The following is a 22,536-nucleotide window of genomic DNA, read 5'->3' as shown; positions in this document are numbered from 1 at the left end:
TTAGATCTTCCAGTTCACTGAGTTGTTCATGGTCAGGAAAGTATTTTTACCCTTCTCTGAAGCATTTCTATATCCCAATATGATATTCTGTATATCCTGTTCTGCTAATGGACAGAAATCAGGACCATGGAAAGCTCTCAGTCAACCTTGTGGACTTTTGTTCTCCCAGCTATTACACATAATGAAGATATATTGTCTCAGCAGAGAACTAACTCTGGGGATGCTGCTGGGGGAAGGCCCAGTTTTAGGCAATTCCCCCATCTCCCAATAGCCACCATTGTTCAGGAAGGACCCTGACCCTTCAGAGAAGCCCTTTGGGCACTGGTAGGGAAAGAGGACAGGAAACATTCCTTCCATGAACTTCTTTAAGTTACCTTGCGGCCCAAGTCAATATATTTTAAGTAATTAATTTAAGGTTCATGACACCATCCCTCCCCTCAAGCTTGTTGTTTTTACCTCACATATGCAGCTGGTAGAACTTGGAAACTGTTTTTTTCCCAGGAAGTAAAAGCTAGAATTTACAACTGAAACCAATGCATGGCATTGTTTAAATATCATGTCCACTCTGATAAATTAGATCTGGCCACAGACACTCTGTGCCTGCTCTACTGGGGAAACTGAATGCAGTTTCTTAATAGCCACTGCCAACACTTCCATAATAGGGGTGGGAAGAGCTTTAAAAAAACAAAAACAAACCCAGTGCCTGAGACTAAGGGACTCCTCAGAGTTCAAGCTGCATTAATGCAGAGTGTGAAGGGGGTGAATTCACAGCTGAAAAAGAAGATTGAGAGGTAATTGCATTAGAGTCTATAGATCCTCTGACCTTTTGCAGAAGTAAATGGATACATTTGCTGTAACATTTCATGTGACAATAAAAGAAGGACAGAGTTCTTCCATTGATTTCAATAGGCCTGCCTTTGAAAGGCCTTACCAGGCAATAAGAGTAGAGAGTCTTCAAACCCTGATTCCGCAGCTGATTGGCCAATGTGGAAACGTGATTCTGGAAAAGATCAACCTTTCTTTTGATGAAGCAGGGCTCTTCTTATGTCCTTAACTTATTTATTACATTTATATCCCACCTTTCTGCCAAGGAGCTCAAGACAATGGAAATTGTTCTTCCTGTTTAATCCTTGCAGCAACACTGTGAGCTTATTTAGGCTGAGAGTGATGACTGGCCCAAAGTCACCCAGAGACTCTGTTGTACTTCCATCCAAAAAACAACAACGCCAGCAGCACTTGTTTGACAGTAAGGACAAGATATTTATTCAGGTTAATAGCAAGCACAAGGTCCAGAAGTCAAGAATCCCATGAGTGAAGGAAAGGATTAATAGCCAAATGGAAGCTACGAAGATGTCCCAACAGCTGGGGCACCTCTCCCGCCAAGCTTTTAAATTCAAGGTGGAGTCGTCTGGCCCATCAGATGATGTCATCTGTGATGTCACCTGATAGGTGGGTAGTTGTGGTTTTGGGGAAATGGCCTTGTAGGCCAAGATTGGCCTGCCAGCCAGAGGGTCTCCAACCCTGCATTCCTTGAACATCTCTTCCCAAAAGCCCAGGTAAAGTGATTCCTTCTTATTATGAACAGGATCTGTCAGCCACAAAGGGCTCCCTTCCCATCCTGGTGTTTCCCTTATATGCAACTTGGGGGGCGGGGGAGAGATTGGAGTTTTTGCAGACATGCCGTCTGCAGTTCTGTTTGACTCTAAATTTCCATTTCACTCACAAGAAGCCCTGGATTCAATTTGGAGCAATTCTCATGGAACCCACTTCCCGAATCTCTCCAAATCAGCCCAGTTTGACTTGAGATTCTTCTGAATCCATTGCACACCTCTGGTTTGTTCTACTACCAGTGTGCTGTCTCCCTGTATTCTGGGGTGGGGATTTCTCCTGGCAAACCAGCCCAGCTTTACCATAAAGCATCAAAAATTGGTTATGGAAGAATGGGCTGAAATACATGATGATGGCAAAAAGAAGCAGATCAGCCCTCTGGCACCATATTGTAGAAGACATATGTGGGTGATTTTCTCCAGCTGTGATACTGCAAAAGCAACCATAACTAGTCCAACTACATGTCATTGGAGGTGGAACAGTTCAGTGGCATGTGAGCACCGTGTGTGGCTGGCTGAATCTGCCTGGCTCTGCATGTTGATGGTATATCTCTACATCCTCCAAAAGCAAAACAAAGATGCACTCTCTGCAGGTGATCAGAGATCACAATGGTTGCTTGGCAGACATTCCCTGGCAGCCCTCCTTACAGAACATCCTGATGCCCAGTATACCGCATTCCCTTGGCTTTGCTTCTGTTCTCACACTTTCTTTGTACATGGTGCTGGGAGGTGAATACAGGGCCAGTGTTTGCCTAGCTACGATTTAGACAGGGAATGGAGAGTTCAGTGTCTCTTTAACCCAGTGATTTATATCTTTTTAAGGAAAAGCAGCCCTGGAAGGCTGAGCTTGGTAGCAGAGAAACTGTTTAAAGCAATAGGATACTGCATTAATTGTATAGCACAAATGTCTCTGCCAATTGCATTCCAACTCACTGGGGGGTGGGGAGCAAAGAAATGGCAGGAAGGTTTAAGCAGCCTTCACCCCTGCTCAGCGTTCAAAATTAGCCAGGTGCCAGGCACATTTTGCACCTGGCTATTGGCCATTTGCGACCAAGAGAAGAAGTTGCCCAGGCACCAGGATGGCGCTTGAGGTCTGCATCATCTGGAGGTGCATGTTTTCACAAACTAGCAACCAGTGCTATTTTTGTAGAAAAAAGGGTGCCAGAACTGACAATGAACACCTCCCTCCCTCCGGCTGAAAACCCCCCAGCTAGCAACACATCCTGTAGAGTTCTGTCCATTATATTTTATCTGCCCAATCAGAATGAATTTCGGGAACCCAAAAGCCATATTGAAAAAAATGACCTTTGAGCTGCTTGGCCCCAAAATAGCAACTAGGCATTCTGCTTCGGTGACTGTCACCCTGGTTTAAGGAGCCATTTGGTGCCTAACTTACCGTATTTTTCGCTCTATAAGACGCACCAGACCACAAGACGCACCTAGTTTTTGGAGGAGGAAAACAAGAAAAAAAATATTCTGAATCTCAGAAGCCAGAACAGCAAGATGGATCGCTGCACAGTGAAAGCAGCAATCCCTCTTGCTGTTCTGGTTTTGGGATAGCATTCGCTCCATAAGACGCACACACATTTCCCCTTACTTTTTAGGAGGGAAAAAGTGAGTCTTATAGAGCAAAAAATACGGTATATATCTGAGTTTTTAACACTGCCCACTCTCACTGAGCTACAATTCCCAGAGTTCCCTGAGAAAGACAGGCGGACTGTTAAATTGCTTTGAAAATTGCAGCTCTCTGTAGGGAACAGAGGTCCCCATACAACTCTAACCACACCCTTAATTAACTGCAGTCCTCAGGATGCTTTGGAGGAAGCCGTAAGCGTTAAAGTGGTATGATATTGGTTTAAATGTATAGTGTGGATGGGACCTTACTTCAATACTGGGAACAGGAAGCCCTTCCACCACATCCAACGACAGCAGGCTAGCTTTGAGGGTGCAGGATATGCTATCTTAGGAGACTCAAGAGGAATGGCTGCCATGCCAACCAGCATATGCCACCTGAGTTAACCACCTCCCTCTGCCTAATAGTAGGGCTGGCCTGCTACCATCTCCTGCTTCCCAATCCTTTGAACTGTAGGAGGTGCCGGAACTGAGTTTTGGCAAGTTCTGGCTGGTGAAAAGCCCCGGGTTTCCCCTTCTGTTTGCATCAGGCAAAGGGAAAGAGAGAGCAAGAGAGAGGTTTGCATACTAATAGATCTCATGACTTCGGGACTTGTTTAAGCTCTTTCTTGTGCTTCTGCTCGCAGCTCCTAATCTAGCAGTTAATTGTCACCCAGATGATTCATGTTCCCCTCCGCTGCATATCAATACTGGTTTTGTTTTGACCTCAGCACCCAGGCTGCAGGCTGAAGCCATTTTGGAAGCAGCTCGTCTGATACTGAGCGTCTGCTGTGTCCTCTTTTGCCCCGGCTGCATTCACTGAACCTCAGTGGTGGCTGGTGCCCACTTTGCCAGGTAGGGCAGGTAAGGCAGGGAGGCTAACCATAGGTGGAGCCAGAAGCAATGGCAGGAAGAGTCAACTAATTTGGTTTCCATCCAATGTTGAAACGAAGAAGAAGGAAGGCCCCCAAGGGCCTGGGCAGATTTCCAAGGGCCACATGCATGTCAGTGACATGTGGGGCTAGAGGCAGAAGTGGGTGGAAAAACTAAATTCTACCTAATTGTAAATTTTACCTTTGTACTGTTACAGTTCTGGGGTCATCTGGGAGTGATTGTTAGAAATCCATAAAGATTTCTATTCAGGTAGTACTTGGAGTTTTGAAGGGAAGGTGCCAAGCAAGTGAAAAATACAGCTAAGCTTTTCTTCCTCCAGGCCAGGGCCTCACCTGAGATAGAAGTCACTAAGAATGACAGAAGGTACTGGAAGCAAGTCATTAACCATCAACCAGGCAGGAGGCTGTGTTGGTGCTTGGTGGAGGCCACCAAGGTGATGGGGAAGCGTGATATCACACAGGAAAAATATGTCCTTTAGGAAAACAGAGGTCTGGATAAGAGGAATGAGCAGATAGATGGAAAGGAGTTACCTGGAGCAGAGCTTTTTTTGTGAAGCAGAAAGGAAGTGGGCAGAACTCCATGAGCAGCCATGAAGGCCAGAACCACCTTGGCAGGCCGGGGCAGAACCATAAAGATGGCATGTAGGATGTCTTAGACTCCAATGCTGCACTGATCTGGGGAACAAGCCCCTCTGGAGATGTAATGCTCTGAACTCTTTCTGCACAAGACCTGGGTGTAAATATATGCAAAATAAACCATATATTTTTGAAGACACTAATCTCTGCTGTGCCTTAATGCCCAGCAGAAAACATAGGGAGTGCCTGGAACCCCCTGGAAACTTACTGCTGCTCAGCAGAGATTGGGGGTGGCGCACAGCCTTTTAAACAGGCGCATTAGGCTAGTGTCTGTAAAGATTCACTCACCCTTCTCTACCCTTCTTCCCGGCAAAGCAGGAGTCACTGAGAGCATTCAAGGACACATTCCAGCCAGGGGAAAATACTCCAGGAGAGCAGAACCAGTCTGGCGTGTGGCAATTGGGAAGGGGACCAAGGGCCAGAGAGAGGGGATTGGAAGGCCACATTTTGCACCAGATCCCAAGGTTCCCCCAGACCCTCCAAGTGTCCCTATTTTCCAGGGACAGTCCTGGATTTTACAGAAGCCATCCCGGTTTCTGATTTGATCCCAGAATGTCCCGCTTTCCCTTTGGACGCCCCCTTTTTCATTGGAGAAATGTTGGAAGGTATGGTGTGAACCCTGAGCCAAGGAGATAAGTAATACAGTGGTACCTCGGGTTAAGTACTTAATTCGTTCCAGAGGTCTGTTCTTAACCTGAAACTGTTCTTAACCTGAAGCACCACTTTAGCTAATGGGGCCTCCAGCTACTGCCGTGCCACCAGAGCACGATTTCTGTTCTCATCCTGAAGCAAAGTTCTTAACCCAAGGTACTATTTCTGGGTTAGCGGAGTCTGCAACCTGAAGCGTCTGTAACCCGAGGTACCACTGTAATGCAACCTTTGGAAGACATCTGAAGGCAGCCCTGTATAGGGAAGGGTTTTAAAATGTTTTATTATGTAGCAACCCAGTCCGATGTATAGATATTCTTATTATGGAGTAGGACACCCCTATTTTCATTGGAGAAATGCTGGAGGGGATGTTCCCCTTGCCTGCTATACACGATTATAGTTCCTTATCTATCTCCTTATCTATCCAGGCAAGCAAGCGTTGTCAGAATTCATGCACACTTTTCTGCCGGGCAAAAATAATCAAGGAGCGCATGGGTAAAAAGCAGGGGTAGTGGAGAGCGTGTGAAGAGTGGGTGTGGCTTGTGGGGACGATGTGGGGCTGCATAATGAGTATTGTGGGGCCACATTCCCCCCACCCTCCAACCTGAGATTCTACACCCTTGCTTCTGATTAAGTTTCACCCCTTTCTGAGTTTTATTATGATAAAAGTGTGCATTGACAATAAGTAATATGAAATCGAAATATGGAATAGACGGGAGGTTGGGTTTTTAGTGCTAAGACCAACATATGTTTTATTGTTTGTTAAGAAAATTATGTGTCTATGGTTATTCCTGTGTGTAATTTGGTATTTGTGTTTTTTCTTTTTTCTTGCTATATCAATAAAAATTAATTTTTTTTAAAAAAAAGTTTCACCCCTTTTTGGCATCAGTTGCTCCTTTTGCAAACTGAAACCTTTCTTTCTGCGCTCTCCTTTGTTTTTTCAGCACCACCCCGGCGTTAGCCCAAATGCCGATGAGTTCATTCCTATGCACAGGAGCACATTTCTGAATCAACAACGTGAAGCCATAGCAGTCCTTCAGACATTCTTGCTCTTCAGGATGCTAAGGAGAGGAAAGGGCACGCGAGCTGTGCCTCCCTCCCAGGGGTCTTGCCTGGGTCCCAGTGAAATGTCAGGGCAAGGATTTGAGGTTGTTTCCAGGTTAACCATTGTGAGGCCTAGATCACCATCCGCCTTGCCTCATGCCATTGAGAGCCAGGGCTGGGAGCATTAACTGCTTGACTGCCGTGTTGTACTCAGACACAGTGAATTAGCTGTGTCTTGTCCTTACAAGCACAGTCCAGCCTCCGCTGCTTATTCCTGTCAATTCAATCCAATATTTAGACGATTAAAAGTTGTTGTTGTTTTTAAAAAATCAACACCATCTTCATTTTTGTTGTAATCGTTTGCTGTTGGTCATCAAGAGACTTGATCATCTAATCCAGGCATGTCCAAAGTCCATTTCGGGGGCCTTTTTCCTGGGGTAAAATCCTAAAAACACCTCAACAACTTCAACCCTAAAAACTTTGGTTGGCCCTTCACTTCATCAAATCTGGCCCTCTTTGAAAAAAGTTTGGATTTGGATACCACTGATTAATCATAGTAACGCTTAGTACTTAATAATTTGCCAGTGTGGTGTAGTTAGAACAGACTTAGGACCCAGCTACATGAATAAAAAAATAGTGTTTTAAATGTGTTAGAAACATGGGACCCCAGATGGCGCTGTAGAGCACAAAACTTTTCTATGCGATTTTACATACGGTTCCCCCCCTTTTGTTATAACAATTTAATTTATGACATACTCATAGCGTTTCCCCCCTGTGTGTAGATCTACCTTTAGAGTGTCAAACTAGGATCTCGTTTGAAATCCTCACTCAACCTTGAAGCTCACTGGGTGCTGCTGGGTAGATGACTACGTCTTAGCCTCACGTACCTCACAGGGTTGTTGTTATAAAATGGGGGGTGGGAGAACCATGAACGCCACCTTCAGTTCCTTGGCGGAAAGGTTGGACATACAATGAAGTGTTGACTTTGTTGATTCACAGTGAAGTGCCATGGGTGCCAGCACAAGATCACTTCTACTATGGGCAGTAAAAATCTTTATTAAAAAGTTGGAGGGACTCTATAGCAGTGAATACTGTCACAAAAAGCATTGATATATGTGATAAATAAAAAGAAATACTGTTTATAGGTGCAATCCGAGGTTCAGGGTGGCACCCATAGAGCCATAGGATATTGCAGACCTCCCTCTTTGTGGGTGGAGAGGAAGATCTCATTACAGGGGGGGCTGCAGTAAATGTGTCATTGGATATTATTATGATCACATCCACACCAGAATTGATGTGATATTTCTATTGTTAACGTCAGCTGATGAGGTCTCAGACTCTACCCCGTTCTGCTATATTTGCATATTTAAAAAAAGCTATGGCGGGACTTGACATCTTTCTGCAGGGCCTGCAAGACAGAGCTGTTCCACCAGGCCTTTGGCCAAGGCACAGTCTGATCCCCTCCTTTGGTAATCCTCATAGAACTCTAGCCCAATGGTTGCCATTAATTTGATTCTGAATTGATTTTAGAATGAATCGATTTTAGAATGCTGTGTTACTTTTATTGTTGTTAGCCGCTCTGAGCCTGGCTTTGGCTGGGGAGGGCGGGATATAAATAAAATTGTTGTTGTTGTTGTTGTTACAGTGGTACCTCTGGTTATGTACTTAATTTGTTCCGGAGGTCCGTTCTTAACCTGAAACTGTTCTTAACCTGAAGCACCACTTTAGCTAATGGGGCCTCCCGCTGCTGCCGTGTCGCCGGAGCACGATTTCTGTTCTCATCCTGAAGCAAAGTTCTTAACCCGAGGTACTATTTCTGGGTTAGCGGAGTCTGTAACCTGAATTGTCTGTAACCTGAAGTGTATGTAACCCAAGGTACCACTGTATTATTATTATTACAGTGGTACCTCTGGTTACGTACTTAATTTGTTCCGGAGGTCCATTCTTAACCTGAAACTGTTCTTAACCTGAAGCACCACTTTAGCTAATGGGGCCTCCTGCTGCTGCCGCATTGCCGGAGCACGATTTCTGTTCTCATCCTGAAGCAAAGTTCTTAACCCGGGGTACACTTTCTGGGTTAGCGGAGTCTGTAACCTGAAGCGTATGTAACCTGAAGTGTAGGTAACCCGAGCTACCACTGTATTATTATCTATCCTATAGCTCTGGTGAGGACTCTTATCGCCGAACCGACGGCTTCCAATTCTGGTTTTTCCAGCACCAGAGAGCCACGCTCATACTACCTCCTTCAAGTGATCTCTACCCCTTAATGCTAATGCTGAGTATCCTTTGCTTCTTCCTCTTCTTCTTGCTAGATCTGCTGGAAGGAGTCAATATCACCAGCCCGGTGCTGTTAATCCATGGTACTGTTGGCAAGTCTGCCCTGCTCTCCGTGAAATACACCAGCACCAGCCGCGACAAACCCGTGATCAAATGGCAAGTGAAGCGTGACAAGGCTGTGACGGTGGTCCAGTCCATCGGCACCGGGATCATTGGTAACTTGCGCCCGGAATACAGGGACCGGATTAGAATCTTTGAGAATGGCTCCTTGCTGATCAACGAGCTGCAGCTCTCGGACGAGGGGACGTATGAAGTGGAAATCTCCATTACGGCCGACACTTTTACAGGGGAGATGAACATCAACCTTACAGTGGATGGTAAGTGAGCCTTAGAAAAAATGAACTTTTTTTAGTTCATTAGTTAAAGGTATTTATTTATTCTCTAGGTGGGGGGAAAGACTTTCATGCAGCTTCGACATATAATAACACATGGTTTGGACTAGGAATGGGCAAATCTGTCAATTTCAGTTCCACCTTTTCCACGTATTAAAATTCATTTCCCCACCAATTTGCATGGAGAGAGAGAGAGAGAGAGAATCAGAAGCATTCCAGTGCAAATTTCTCTTAATACATACATTTTTTTAATGCAGTGTTGCCCAATCTGCACAATTGTGCAAAGCATTTTTTCCTAATTTTTGTACACTGTTTTTGTATGTTATTTTCACTAATTTATATACAAACTTTACCCTGGTGTGTGCGCATTGTTGCATACCTTACCGGGCTGCAGAACTGCATTTCAAAATTCAGAGAAGTGTGAATTTCAGAGGGATGGCTGAGTTTTGGTTCACATCCCGTTTCAGAAAATGAGAATCAGGTAAGTTCACTTTCAAACATGAATTGGATAAAAAAAAAAATCTCCCTCATGCCAAGCTTGGGCCTTGCTGAAAACCTTTTGCAAAACATCGTCCGCAGTTGCTACTATAAATGAAACCTCCTCCTGTATATACCCTCTAAGTCAGTGTTTCCCAACCGCTGTTCCGCGGCACACTAGTGTGCCGCGAGACGTTGCCTGGTGTGCCGTGGGAGGGAGGCGGGTGAGTCGGGCGGCGAGAGGCGGGGCGACGAGGAGAGGCTGCCCAGCGCGGGGCTCTCGCCGTCTGCCTGCGGCTAGTCATCTGCAATGACTAAGGAAGGCAGCGCGGCAGGTTCCCTCCCCCCGCCTTTCTTTCAGAGATTTATTGCTGCGCTGGAGGGAGCAATGGGATCCGGAGGCCCAGAAGGACAAAGGCAGTTGCCCACCAGTCGGGAGGAGTCTCACTCAAATGGGGCATTGCTCAAAGGGGAACGTCTCCCTCAAAAGGGGAAGAATGTGGTTTGCCCATGGGTTGGGGGGGGGAGAGAAGACACAGCGCCAGCCACCCATCTTTTTCTGAGCTGGCTGCTATTGAGCGGATGGCAAGGGAAACAACTGTGGGAAAGACAGCAACGGAGGAGCCGGGAAATTCTTGGCGTTGGCCTTAAGGCATTCAGAAGTGTGTGTGTGTGTGTGTGTGTGTGTGTGTGTGTGAGAGAGAGAGAGAGAGAGAGAGAGAGAGAGAGAGAGCATGTTTATCAGATCTCTCACTTGAATCTGAAACTCTCGAGGGACCCTGTTTTCACACTTGAAACGCTTTTATTACTGGGCTATGGCAAGAAGTATTGTCTGCAAATCCAACCTTTTGGCTTTCTTCTTCGGGGTGAGGAGAGTGGAGGTAGGTTGGGGAAAAGTTCCCCAAAACTTTAGAAATACTTCCCCAGTGTATATTCTTGCTTTCTTCCAGTGTCCACTGCTACTTACGGTAACAGGGACACCAAAGCTGGCATTTCCAAAGCAAGACTCGGACCCAGGCAGGATCCTGCAAAGGTTTTTCAATGCAAACTGTTGCAGGCCACCCCAATCTACAAGTGATGAGAGAATCCAGGGGTTCCAAGTGCTTGCGCAGGTTTTGTTTCCCCAGAATGAAGGTCAGTGGAGACTGTGGTGTCTTTAGAACATATGGTTTTATTTACACATCTATGCAACCTGAGCATAAGATGGAGGGGCTCACAGAATTAACCGATCTTCCTTCTCTGTTATGTATGAGCACCAATCAGACAACTGCAAAATGAAAGACAGTAATCAAAGCTTTGGATCCAGCCCAGAACAAGCATGTCTCTAGGTCTCCAGCTTCCATTCTGCTTCTAGCCCAGCTCACTTACATACAACTCTGAGTACCAAAAACACGCACAATCATTTCTGTTAAAAACAAAACCAGACAATGTAAAATACTTTCTTTGTGTTTATTTGATTCCTATTAAAGAGAATTACTTTATATATAGTCAATATAGGCACAGAGTTAATTTTTTAAAACATTTTCTAATGGTGGTGTGCCTCGAGATTTTTTTCATGAAACAAGTGTGCCTTTGCCCAAAAAAGGTTGGGAAACACTGCTCTAAGTTCAAATCCAGTGGAGAGCTTGGAGACACAGCGCTGCATTGTCTCATGCCAGCTGGCTTGGATTTCAGTGTCATTGTCAAAGCACAACTGCCATCATGTGACAAATGCTCTTTTCTTTTCTCTAGGCTTGCCTTGCTTGCCATTTAGCCCTCTCCTATAACTCCATTGCTTTCTACGGGACTGCCTCTCCTGGTATGTCCCATAGAGGACCTTACGGTCTTCAAACAAAAACATCTTGGATGTCCCGGGCCACAAGGAGGTTAGGCTGGCCTCAATCAGAGCTAGGGCTTTTTCAGCTCCATAGTTTTATCATTTCCTTCACTTTCCTCTTTACTGTTAATCTTTGCTTGTTTTGTCTTTGTCTTCCTAGTTCCAATTTCAAAGCCTCATGTGGCCCTGGCCTCTTCCACTGTGCTGGAGCTCAGCGAATATTTCACTCTGAACTGCTCCCATGAAAATGGCACCAAGCCCAGCTATACATGGCTGAAGGACAGCAAGCCCCTCAGCAATGACTCCCGGCTGATCCTCTCCCATGACCAGAAGGTGCTGACCATCACCAGAGTCCTGATGTCTGACGATGACACCTACAGTTGTTTGGTGGAGAACCCCATCAGCAACGGGCGCAGCATCCCCATAAAACTTACCGTGTACAGTAAGTATGGTCAACGCAGATACCGTACACAGAAGGGACAACCAGAGACTGGGTCTGCCTTAATTATTATATACCTTGTCATGTGAAAAAACCCAAGCCTTCCTTTTAGGAATTCTAGGTGCCGAAATCACAAGGGAGCAGAAAAAACTGTTTATGCATGCGACCACGGCTGCACAGATGTTATTGGCCCAGAGATGGAAAGGAGATAAAGTCCCTACCAGAGAAGAATGGCACATCAAGTTGATGGATTATGCCAAAATGGCTCAAATGACTGGAAGAATCAGAAACCAGGAAGTCCAAAATTTTAATAAGGAATGGGAGAAATTTATAACTTATCTTAAAAACCATTGCAAACAGTTAAAATAGTTAGCAGGATTGGAATTTCACTTGTAGTTTAATGGTGAATTTTGGACACAATGGTGAGGCAAAAGATTTTGGATTATCATAAAAGACGCAGGAGGAAATGATTAACAATAGGACCCACAAAGGGGAGGAGGGAAGTACAAGAGATTCCTTGGAATCTTGTTTTTACATTGTAAGTTGGATATGTGACTGTAAAATTGTAATTTGAAAAACCAAATAAATAAATAAAATTAATAATAATAATAATAAATGTAGCAGAACTGGAAACAAAGGCGGAAAATGTCCTGGCCTTGCTGAAGCCAACATTCCATTACTTTCCGAAAGTTTATGGATGTTCCAGATTTTTTATTCAGGTTTTTATCCAGTGCTAGAGTAGATCTATTGAAGTTAATTGACATCTGCACTATACATTTAAAGCAGCATGTATCATTCAACTTTAAAGAGCCATGTCTTCTTCCAAAGAATCCTGGGACCTGTAAAGGTTTCTGGGCGTTGTTAGGAGGCCCCTTCTTCCCCTTGCAGTGTTATAATTCCCAGAGAGGGTTAACAACCAATCCCTTTTCTCTTGGTATCTACCCATCCTTTTGACCCATTGCCTTGGTGATGTGGGAAGAGCAGTTGACACTCTCTCACCGCTGTTAAAATAAGTGTTATGTGCTGCTGCTTATAACTAGGGGTGGGGGAGAAATACCACTCAGTTCATGTTGAAAGTGTTGGAAAATTCCATTCCACCTTTAGTTGCAGACATGGAACTGTTGCATGTCACATGCCTGTTTACACACCAGCACAGCTTGCTGGGAACTTCCGTTGTGTGTATAGCTTTTGCTTTTCCCTGTCTCTCTGAGAAGACAAAGAGAGAGAGAGGACATGTTTCTTTGTCCTGATTTATGATTACTAAATCCGTAGTTGTATTATGCTTCCACAAGCCTCACACCTATTCTGTATGCACAGTTTCTATCTGCTGGGATAGTGTGCCCTGGCTTTGAAGCCTGGGTTGCTGATTTACATCGGAGCAGAGGCCGATGGGTCTTCGCAGCGGGACGGCTGGAAGGAGACGACCCAGCTGGGCTAGTCAGCTGGCCTTGCGACCCTCTGCATGTGGACAGAAAGATGAACCTCCCTGGTTTGCGCTTTCCTAGCCAAACAGTACATGAACACCGCCATCTGCTGAAATGGGCATGTCTCCAAATCTTGCATTGCAGGTCTCCAGCAAAACAGGTGAAACTTGCTCTAACATCTGCCTTGTCTTTTGTGTCTCTGTAGGAAGGAGCTCCCTCTATATAATCCTTTCGACCGGGGGAATTTTCCTTCTGGTTACCTTAGTGACCGTCTGCGCCTGTTGGAAACCATCCAAGAAGTATGATGTTTAAAATTATATGTGTGTTTTGTAACCTGAACGAAATGTTCTATGCTTATTTGGGGTAAATCAACACCTAAAGGCACCTTCAGGGTTCCCTGTGCCCCCTCCCCAAAGATTTGTGTAGCATTCTCTCTCTGTAACAAAGGCCGCAGCTGCACTACATGTTTAAAGCAGCATCATACTGTTTAAAACCACCATGGCTCCCCCCAGAGAATCCTGGGAAATGTGGTTTGCTGAGGGTGCTGATTATATTCTAATGGATTATTGAATATTACTTTATTTGATATAAGTTGCTTATTTTAAAGTGATGTTTTTATTATGGCATTTTTGAACTGGATCAGATCGTTATAAGGTGTGTGATTTTGTTGTTGTTTCTTTGTATAGAAAGGAGGTACACAAATGAAAAGTGAAATGAAATGAGAGTTCGACTGAGAGCTACAATTCTCAAAATTCTCTGGGAAAAGGGGTTCTTAAACTGCTGTGGGAATCGTAGCTCTGTGAGGGTGAACAGGGAGTCTCCTAAGTACTCTCAGCACCCTTAACATACCACACTTCCCCAATATTCTCTGAGGGCAGCCATACTGCATTAAATGTATAGTGCAGGTGGTTGAAAATTGTAGTTTAGAGCAAGCTGCCTAATTGGTGCCATGGAGGGCTTGTTGCGTTTGAGTCAGCCTTGGCTAAAACAGTGTCCTTACAAGCCGCTGGTCCTCTTATCATTGGCAAATTCCTTACAGCTTGTACGAACAGCTGTGTTTGAGGGCACATGTACCCAGGACATTTGCCAGTGCTCAAATTATGCCCCCCCCCAAGCTCCTGCAGTTTTTATGTGATGATGCCTCTCCATCGTTTTCTTAAAAACAGTAAGGTAAAGGTAAAGGGACCCCTGACCATTAGGTCCAGTCGTGACCGACTCTGGGGTTACGGAGCTCATCTCGCTTTATTGGCTGAGGGAGCCGGCGTACAGCTTCTGGGTCATGTGGCCAGCATGACTAAGCCGCTTCTGGCGAACCAGAGCAGCACACGGAAACACCGTTTACCTTCCCGCCGGAGTGGTACCTATTTATCTACTTGCACTTTGACGTGCTTTTGAACTGCTAGGTGGGCAGGAGCAGGGGCTGAGCAATGGGAGCTCACCCCGTCACGGGGATTCGAACCGCCGACCTTCTGATCGGCAAACAGTAACTGACACAAAATGTTGAGAGTTTGGGGCAGCTGATTTGAGCACTGATGCTCGGTTGTATATAGTCATTCCCCCCCCCCCCCCCAGTAATTTTCTTTTCCCATTACAAAATGTAGCTGCAGAAATTTCCACCTGTAGCAGAAGACTAGAGTGGTGGAGGTTTTCTTAACCCTTTTCACTCTGGCCATTCCCCCCTCCGCAGCTTTTGTTGCTGTTGCTCCTGATGGGAAAAGATGTGTCATTTGGCCCTTATGTCCCAGTTGGTGTAAAGAGGAGGCGCACGGACTGGTTCTGTGAAGAGTACAGTGTGTTAACAAAGCAGCCTGGGGTTGTTTTACCTGACCTGTTTCTCGCCCTGCATTTACCGCACAACATGACAGTTTGACTCACTTTTGGGCAACTCTCCTTTGCTAGGAGAGGATCACATGTGGGGCTGATTTGCAGGCTGCCAGGACCAAGTAGGGCTGACCTCCTTCCATTCCAAGTGGCTGTGAGGGAGCCTCTGAGCAAACTCATGCAAACTTTTGCATCCACAACGGCTATGTTCAGTTTCCACTCTCAGACGAATATGCTTCTGAATACGGTTGCTGGGAATTGCAGGTACTGTGGTTCTGAGGGGCAGCTTGTGGGCTTCCCTCAGGCATCTGGTCGGCCATTGTAAGAACAGGATAGAATCATAGGATCATGGAACTGTAGAGTTGGCAAGGTCCACAAGGGTCATCTAGTCCAACCCCCTGCAATGCAGAAATCTTTTGCCCAATGTGGGACTCAAACCCACAACCCTGAGATTAAGAGTCATAGGTTCTAACAACTGAGCTATCCCAGACCGCTGGACCAGATGGGCCATTGGCCTAATCCAGAAGGCTCTTCTCACTTTCTTATGGTCTTATGCCTCTTTTTGTTTTGTTTTAGAAACAAACGGAAAATGGAGAAGCAAAATTCCTCTGAATATGTGGACCAGAATGAAGAACAGTTGAAGCAGGATGGTAAACTGTGAACCTCTGCGTTTGAATTCTGACTCTCGGGCTGGCGTCTTCCAGGAACTGGCCGTGCTTTGTTTGCTGGTTTATTGTTGTCAATGCTAAGTTGTAGGCAGTAGTCTGAAAGCAGCCATGATCTGGGAGCCAGGGGGTCAAATTTGCAATTTGGAATACAGTGGTACCTTGGTTCCCAAGTGCCTTGGTACTCAAACAACTTGGAACCTAAACACTGCAAACCCGGAAGCTAGTGTTCCAGTTTGCGAACTATTTTCGGAAGCCAAACATGCTCCGTTTTGAGTGTTACGCTACTGATTTGAGTGCTACACTTCCATTTTGAGTGCCACACTTCCGTTTTGAGTGTTACGCTGAGGTCTGTCTGTTTTTGCTATTTATTTTGCATTTTTGTTTGGGCGGCGCTTTTTTTGTTTGTGTTACTGTGTGGAACCCAGTTCAGCTACTGATTGATTGATTGTGTGACTGCAATACATTGTTTATTGCTTTCATTTTATGGATCAGTGGTCTCGTTAGATAGTAAAATTCATGTTAAATTGCTGTTTTAGGGGTTGTTTTTAGAAGTCTGGAACAGATTAATCCATTTTCTATTACTTTCTATGGGAAAGCGTGCCTTGGTTTTGGAACGCTTTGGTTTTGGAACAGACTTCTGGACTGGATTAAGTTTGAGAACCAAGTTGCCACTGTATCGTAGATCATGGGGAGCCTACACTGAAAGGCTAAAGCAGGAATGTGGACACGGACCCCAACTCCCACCAGTGCTGAAGTTATATTCCTCATTTTCAGGGGGTGAGGACTCAGGAGCTGAAAAGGCATGCAGGGTCATCCCCAGAAACATGTCCACAAGATGCCCGAGGGTGTAGCATTACCAACCTTGGAGGACTCCAGTGCCAAAGACCTGGTCAGACCAGAGACTCTCCTGCTGCATTACTTCAGGAGATTACTGGTGCAGGATGGGGCCCTTAATGTCAGGCTGCATCTTGCAGCCCTGGTGGTGTTAACAATCTATGCCTGCTGCTACTGTTACATAAGCACTCAGTTCCCACTTGCTCCTTCCTGGAGCAAGATCAGAGCTCCGCTGTCCCATTGCACAGCCTCATGTGTGCAGCAAGTGGAGTGGTGATCAGGCTTAGCAAGGATCTTAGCGATGTCAGCTGGAAAATGGGGTCTCCCTCAGTGGAGACAGTGTGCCTCTGGTTGTTGGGGAACACGTAATAAGAGAAGGCATTCAGCTGCCCGTTGTCGGGACCAAGGGGCTGGACTTTTGGTCTGATCCAGCAGGGCTCTTCTTAAAGTTCCTTAGTCCAAAAGACGGGATCCATAAATCTCTAAATAAATAACATTTGGTTTAATCTACCAAGGCTCTTCTGCCTGCCTCTTTCTCCCATGCTCACTCGCATAGCAGACCCCTTTTCAGACTTGATTGAAAAGGAATAACTCATTTCCATTCTCACTTTAATGCAGTGGAGATTGTTCCCAGGAGTGGAGAACACGAACGCAAGAATCCCGTTGCTTTGTACATCTTGAAGGACAAAGTAAGTTTCAAGTGTCGTGCTTCGAGGATGCTTCAGCCCTGTACTCTGCTAATTAAATAACTTTCAGGCCAAAGGGCAAAATGTGAAGTAACGACGAGGGAGAAAATTGATTCAGTTCACATTTCAAGGGGGAATCAACCTAATTTGCACTTTCTGAAATGAAACATAAACCCAAACACATTTGTCCGTTGAAATTCACAGTTCCACGAATTTTGCAATATAGTTGTCCACCCAAATAATGTGTACAAATAATAATAATAATATGCAAATACTAGAGTAATGACTTGTAAGGGAGATTAGAATGTGTGGAGAACCAAGTTATTTATTTATTTATTTAAAAAAATACCAACTGATATATCTACTGATAAATGGGATTTGTGTCATTTCTCTTTTCTTGCACAAGTGACAGCCTGTGGTCCTCTGGGCCTTGCCTGAAGTGCATGGATAGCTCTCCATCTGTCCGTATTTTTATAGTAGCTCTGTATACTTTCTGGCATGCCTGTCTGTTTGAATAGGGTGTCCTTAATCTCAGGAACTGGCTTCCCATTCGCTAAATTGCTGCCCGTTACTTTCCCATGACTCATGAGCGACATCTTCTGGTAGCAATTTTTACAGCTGTCTGCTGTGCTGAACGCAGGCTGACCACAACCTGTGCTGCTGTGCCGCATACAAAATCGGAATAATAGTAACGTATTTCACTCGATGGTTATGTGTGTGCATGCGGTAACATTGCCTAAGTCAAAGCAGACCAACTTTTCCTGCAAAGTGGGCCACAGGAGTACATTGACATGAAACCTGCAGACACCACAATGGCTTGCCATGTTGCATGGGGGCAGAGGAGTGGCCAAAATTTTATGCCCCCCCTCCAGTCCTTGCACTGCTTTCCCAAAGCTGGCTAAGTGAGGTGTGAGGCTTTGGCAGGGTCCTAGAGCCCTCCAGCCTCCTTTCCCAAGCTAGGGAAGTGCTAACTAGGCTTTGGGAAAGAGACGGGAGGACTCTAGGACCTTGTCTGCATCCTCATGCCTCCTTCCCAAAACCCAACGCTTTGCTTACCTGGCTCTGGGAAGGTGGCACAAAGATTAGGGGCTTCAAATGTTGCTGAAGGGTGCCAAAAAAACGCCTCTAGGGCTGCATGCAGCCCATGGGCCACATATTGGACTACCCTGGTCTAACCACTATATAAATAATATTACCATGGGGGGGGGGGAAAGAGAATATTTTTCCATATATCATGGAGTTACTGCTTTTCCTGCCCAGAGTCCTAGTACAGTGGTACCTCGGGTTACATACGCTTCAGGTTACATACGGTTCAGGTTACAGACTCCGCTAACCCAGAAATAGTGCTTCAGGTTAAGAACTTTGCTTCAGAATGAGAACAGAAATAGTGCTCCGGCAGCGCAGCGGCAGCAGGAGGCCCCATTAGCTAAAGTGGTGCTTCAGGTTAAGAACAATTTCAGGTTAAGAACGGACCTCCGGGATGAATTAAGTACGTCACCAGAGGTACCACTGTATTATTTATTATTATTATTATTATTATTATTATTATTATTATTATTATCCTTCTGGCACACCTCACCTCTGAGCCTCCTGGCTCTCACCCATTCCCCCCTTCCCCCAAAACCCCCTCTCTGGGGCCATGCACAAGAATACAGGGCTAAACCAAGACATTTTGCTGCCTGGGGTGGAGCAGAAAATGATACTCCTATCAAGTCAAAGTGCGTAATAAACCACGGTAAAAAAAAAACAAAAAGTATTTTGGGCCTTTAGGCAGATAATCGCACAACCACCTCTCCCCTTCCCTGGCAGTAAAAAAAAAGAGTGCTTCTTTTTCCTGAAGCACTCTGTCTGATGGTAGGGCCGGCCCAGTTCCAAAGTGCTTTTGAAGTTCATTGCAGTATGTTGTGGTACTATGCTCATCTTCTGACCGCGGCTGCTTGCTTTTACTTGCTTCCCCAAGGACTCTCCAGAAGCTGAAGAGGAATCCCTTACCGAGTCCCGAAACACTGCCGAGCCCTCGCCGCCCAGCTACTCCAGCTCTCCCCCTCCTCCTGGAAGATCACCTGGACTGCCTGTTCGGTCTGCTCGTCGATACCATCGCTCGCCAGCCAGGTCTCCGGCCACCTCCAGAACACACATATCTCCTACCAGGTCCCCAACCCCGCCAGGGCGCACCCAAAACACCACACGCTTGGTGCGGACTGCTGGAGTTCACATCATTCGAGATCAGCAGGGGGAGGCCAGCACTGTGGAAATCAATGCCTGAAGGCAGCTGGCAGTGTGCATCTGTCTTGTCTCTGTGTGTGTGCAGCGAGGAAGCCTTGCTGTGCTTGTGAATGTTTCCTGGGGTAGCAGTGAGTGTGCGCCGGGCGTTGTTATGTTTTTTTGCACACGCAAATGCATGTTTCCTATTCAAAAGAAGATGCCCGGGCTCTGCTTTTAGGTAAAAAAGTGAATCACGCAGTGTTCCACAGGCTGGATGGACCCACTTTAAATGGTTTACAGTAGTTTCAACGCTCCTGCTTCCATACATACGTTTTAAAGGCACTAACTTGCTATTTGTAGCACCCGGGGAGTTAGCACACTGGTGTCGATAAAACTTTTGCTTTTGGGAACGATGCTCAACTAATTGCTTTAAAGCCTGATGTTTCCATCCAAGCCCTTTGAGACGTTTGTATGGGTGGTGATAATGCAGCCAAGGTAAAAGGTGAAGGGATGCGGGTGGCGCTGTAGTCTAAACCACTGAGCCTCTTGGGCTTGTCGATCAGAAGGTTGGAGGTTTGAATCTGCACAACGGGATGAGTTCCCGTTACTCTGTCCCAGCTCCTGCCTACCTAGCAGTTCAAAAGCATACCAGTGCAAGTAGATAAATAGGTACCACTGTGGTGGGAAGGTAAACTGTGTTTCCAAGCGCTCTGTCCTGTTGCGCCAGAAGCGGTTTAGTCCTGCTGGCCACATGACCCAGAAAGCTGTCTGTGGACAAATGCCGGCTCCCTCAGCCTGAAAGTGAGATGAGCACTGCAACCCCATAGTCACCTTCAACTGGACTTAACTGTCCAGGGGTCCTTTTTTTACCCTAATGCAGCCAATGGGAATGTATCCACAAGTCACATGTCTCGAAGGCTATCTGTGGCCTTCAGTGTAGTCAGGGATGCCCCAACATTAAATCTAATTGCATTTCAAGGCTAGGATCCCTCTTTAAGCCTTGTAAGACTCCTACTTGACATTATGACCTCCTGCTCATTATGAGTTGCTTGCGAGCCTGTGGCATGCTGCTAACCACAGTTGGCTGCTACAAACCATTGCCGTTGTCCCCTGTGAAACTTGCATGTGAACACCTTCCAAGTTCCAGGTTCGTCCTACCCTTACTCAGAAGGGTGTTAAGGAAACACAGCGCAATTCAGAATGTTCCCAGGCTGTTGGCTAGAGGTACCTAGCTTTCCAAATCCTCTTCAAACAAATCCCGACTCAGCTGTTCTTCTGCACAGGACATCCCAAGCATTTGTCATACCTTACAAGCACTGAACAGGAGGTGAACAAAGCTCAATGGAAAAGCACATGGATTGCATGCAGAAGGTTCCAGATTCAACCCCTGGCATCTCCAGGTTTGTTTGTTTCTTTTTAAGGCACCAGGTGCTGGATGATGGGAAGGAACTTGGCTACAGAACCTAGTGCTGCCCTAAGAATCTCTGCCAGTTCCCATATGCCCACATTCTTATTTACATCCAGACTTGGGAGTGGCACTGACTAGTTAGAGCAGACGATAACAGCCTAACTGGGACAAATAGTCTAACTGGCAGCTTCTATTTTTCTAAAAAGGTAAAATATTATTTTTAAAAGTAGTTGATTTTATGCCACGCTGTCAGGTTGAAATCATGACTGTATTATTATTTGCCTTTTTTTTTTTATCCTCCCCACTCCCCGCCTTTCTTCCAAAAACTTGGGAGAGCATCTTCACAATAACCCTGTGAGGCAGTTAGGCCCAGAGGTTAACCATTGACCTTTATCTCTAAGTGTAAATTTGAAGCCTAAGTCCTAGCCTGACACTCTGTGCATCACTGAAGGTCTCCGCACGTGGCAATCCCTTGGTCACAGTCCAACATGAGGGGCATTTCTGAAAGTGTGGTGGCCCGTATATGGCCTGGGTGTGGGTGTGCGCACATCCATCAGACTGCAGGTGAGGAATTTTTATTTGACAGCCTATGTGTGAATGCTTACTTCTGCGTGTGCGTGCATGCCTGCGGTGTGGACCGCACAGTGCATGCTGATTTCTGAGCTGGATGGCTGCAGAGAGGAGCTGAGACTCTTCACCCTGGGCCCCTGGAAGGGGTCCCTTGAGCATGCTGAGCCTTGATGCCAGCCCTGGTAGGTAATGCCAGGCTAAATGCTTACAGAGTTCCAGGCAGGTTCATGTACTCAAATGAATCCAGGCTAGTCCATGAGTCTCAGAACTCAGCAGCGAGGAAAATTAAGACAAATCTTGGCTCTGTCTGTCATTTGCTCTGAATCCACCCACTATAGGGCTCTTTGCCTTCTGCCCTATCAGCTCCAATGGGCACCAGCCACCACTGTTTAACTTGTCTCTGTTTATACCTATTTCATGGTACACTTGGGTTTGTCTGTAGTGAAGGGGAAGAAGGCATCACTCTGCAGTTTGTGCTAGCAAGCCAGGGATGCAGGAATCAAGAGCAGGTTTGACCCTAGAGCCATGCAGTGGCCAGTGTAGCAAACCACACAGCAGTGCTCATTTCCCCCAACTCCACCCTGGGAGGAAGCACCCTGAGGCATGCATTAGCTTGAATGAAATATCAAGCAGACATGGGCTTTGCAGTATTATGTCAGATGGAAATAAGTTATCCTTTGCATTAAACCTTAGTGAAGAAAGTTCATGTGAGATCTCATTTTTGTGACTGAAAGATGCACACAGGGGGAAAGTCTTAGAATCACAGAATGGTAGAGCTGGAAAGGACCTTGAGGGTCATCTAGGCCAACCCCCTGCAATGCAAGAATCTCTGAATCGTACATGACAGGTGACCATCCAACCTCTGCTTAAAAACCTCCATCACCTCTCATGGGAGTTCCATTGTTGTGCAGCTCTTACTGTCAGAAAGTTCTTCCTGATGTTAAGTCAGAAACTCCTTTCTTGGAACCTGAATCCATTGGTATGGGCCCTAACCTCCAGAGCACGAGAAAACAAGCTTGCTCCATCTTCCACGTGACAGCCCTTGAGATACTTGAAGATGGCTATAGTAGTATCTGCTCT

General features: G+C 45.9%; 1 protein-coding gene across 1 annotated transcript in view; it reads left to right on the top strand.

The window, feature by feature from the left end:
• Positions 1–22,157, top strand: part of HEPACAM (hepatic and glial cell adhesion molecule) — a 37,071-nt gene extending 14,914 nt beyond the window's left edge. Inside the window, exons 2-7 of the mRNA XM_082200567.1 lie at positions 8,752–9,093; positions 11,562–11,843; positions 13,470–13,563; positions 15,662–15,735; positions 17,206–17,276; positions 19,234–22,157. Coding sequence (XP_082056693.1) covers positions 8,752–9,093; positions 11,562–11,843; positions 13,470–13,563; positions 15,662–15,735; positions 17,206–17,276; positions 19,234–19,539 — 1,169 coding nt within the window. The 3' untranslated portion in view covers positions 19,540–22,157. The remainder of the gene's footprint in view (positions 1–8,751; positions 9,094–11,561; positions 11,844–13,469; positions 13,564–15,661; positions 15,736–17,205; positions 17,277–19,233) is intronic.
• Positions 22,158–22,536: the final 379 nt, after the last annotated feature.

Source organism: Podarcis vaucheri (genome assembly GCF_965113315.1).
Source record: "Podarcis vaucheri genome assembly, chromosome: 15".
Classification (NCBI taxonomy): domain Eukaryota; kingdom Metazoa; phylum Chordata; class Lepidosauria; order Squamata; family Lacertidae; genus Podarcis; species Podarcis vaucheri.
Note: the sequence above shows the minus strand (reverse complement) of the source record. Positions and strands in the feature narration are given on the sequence as shown.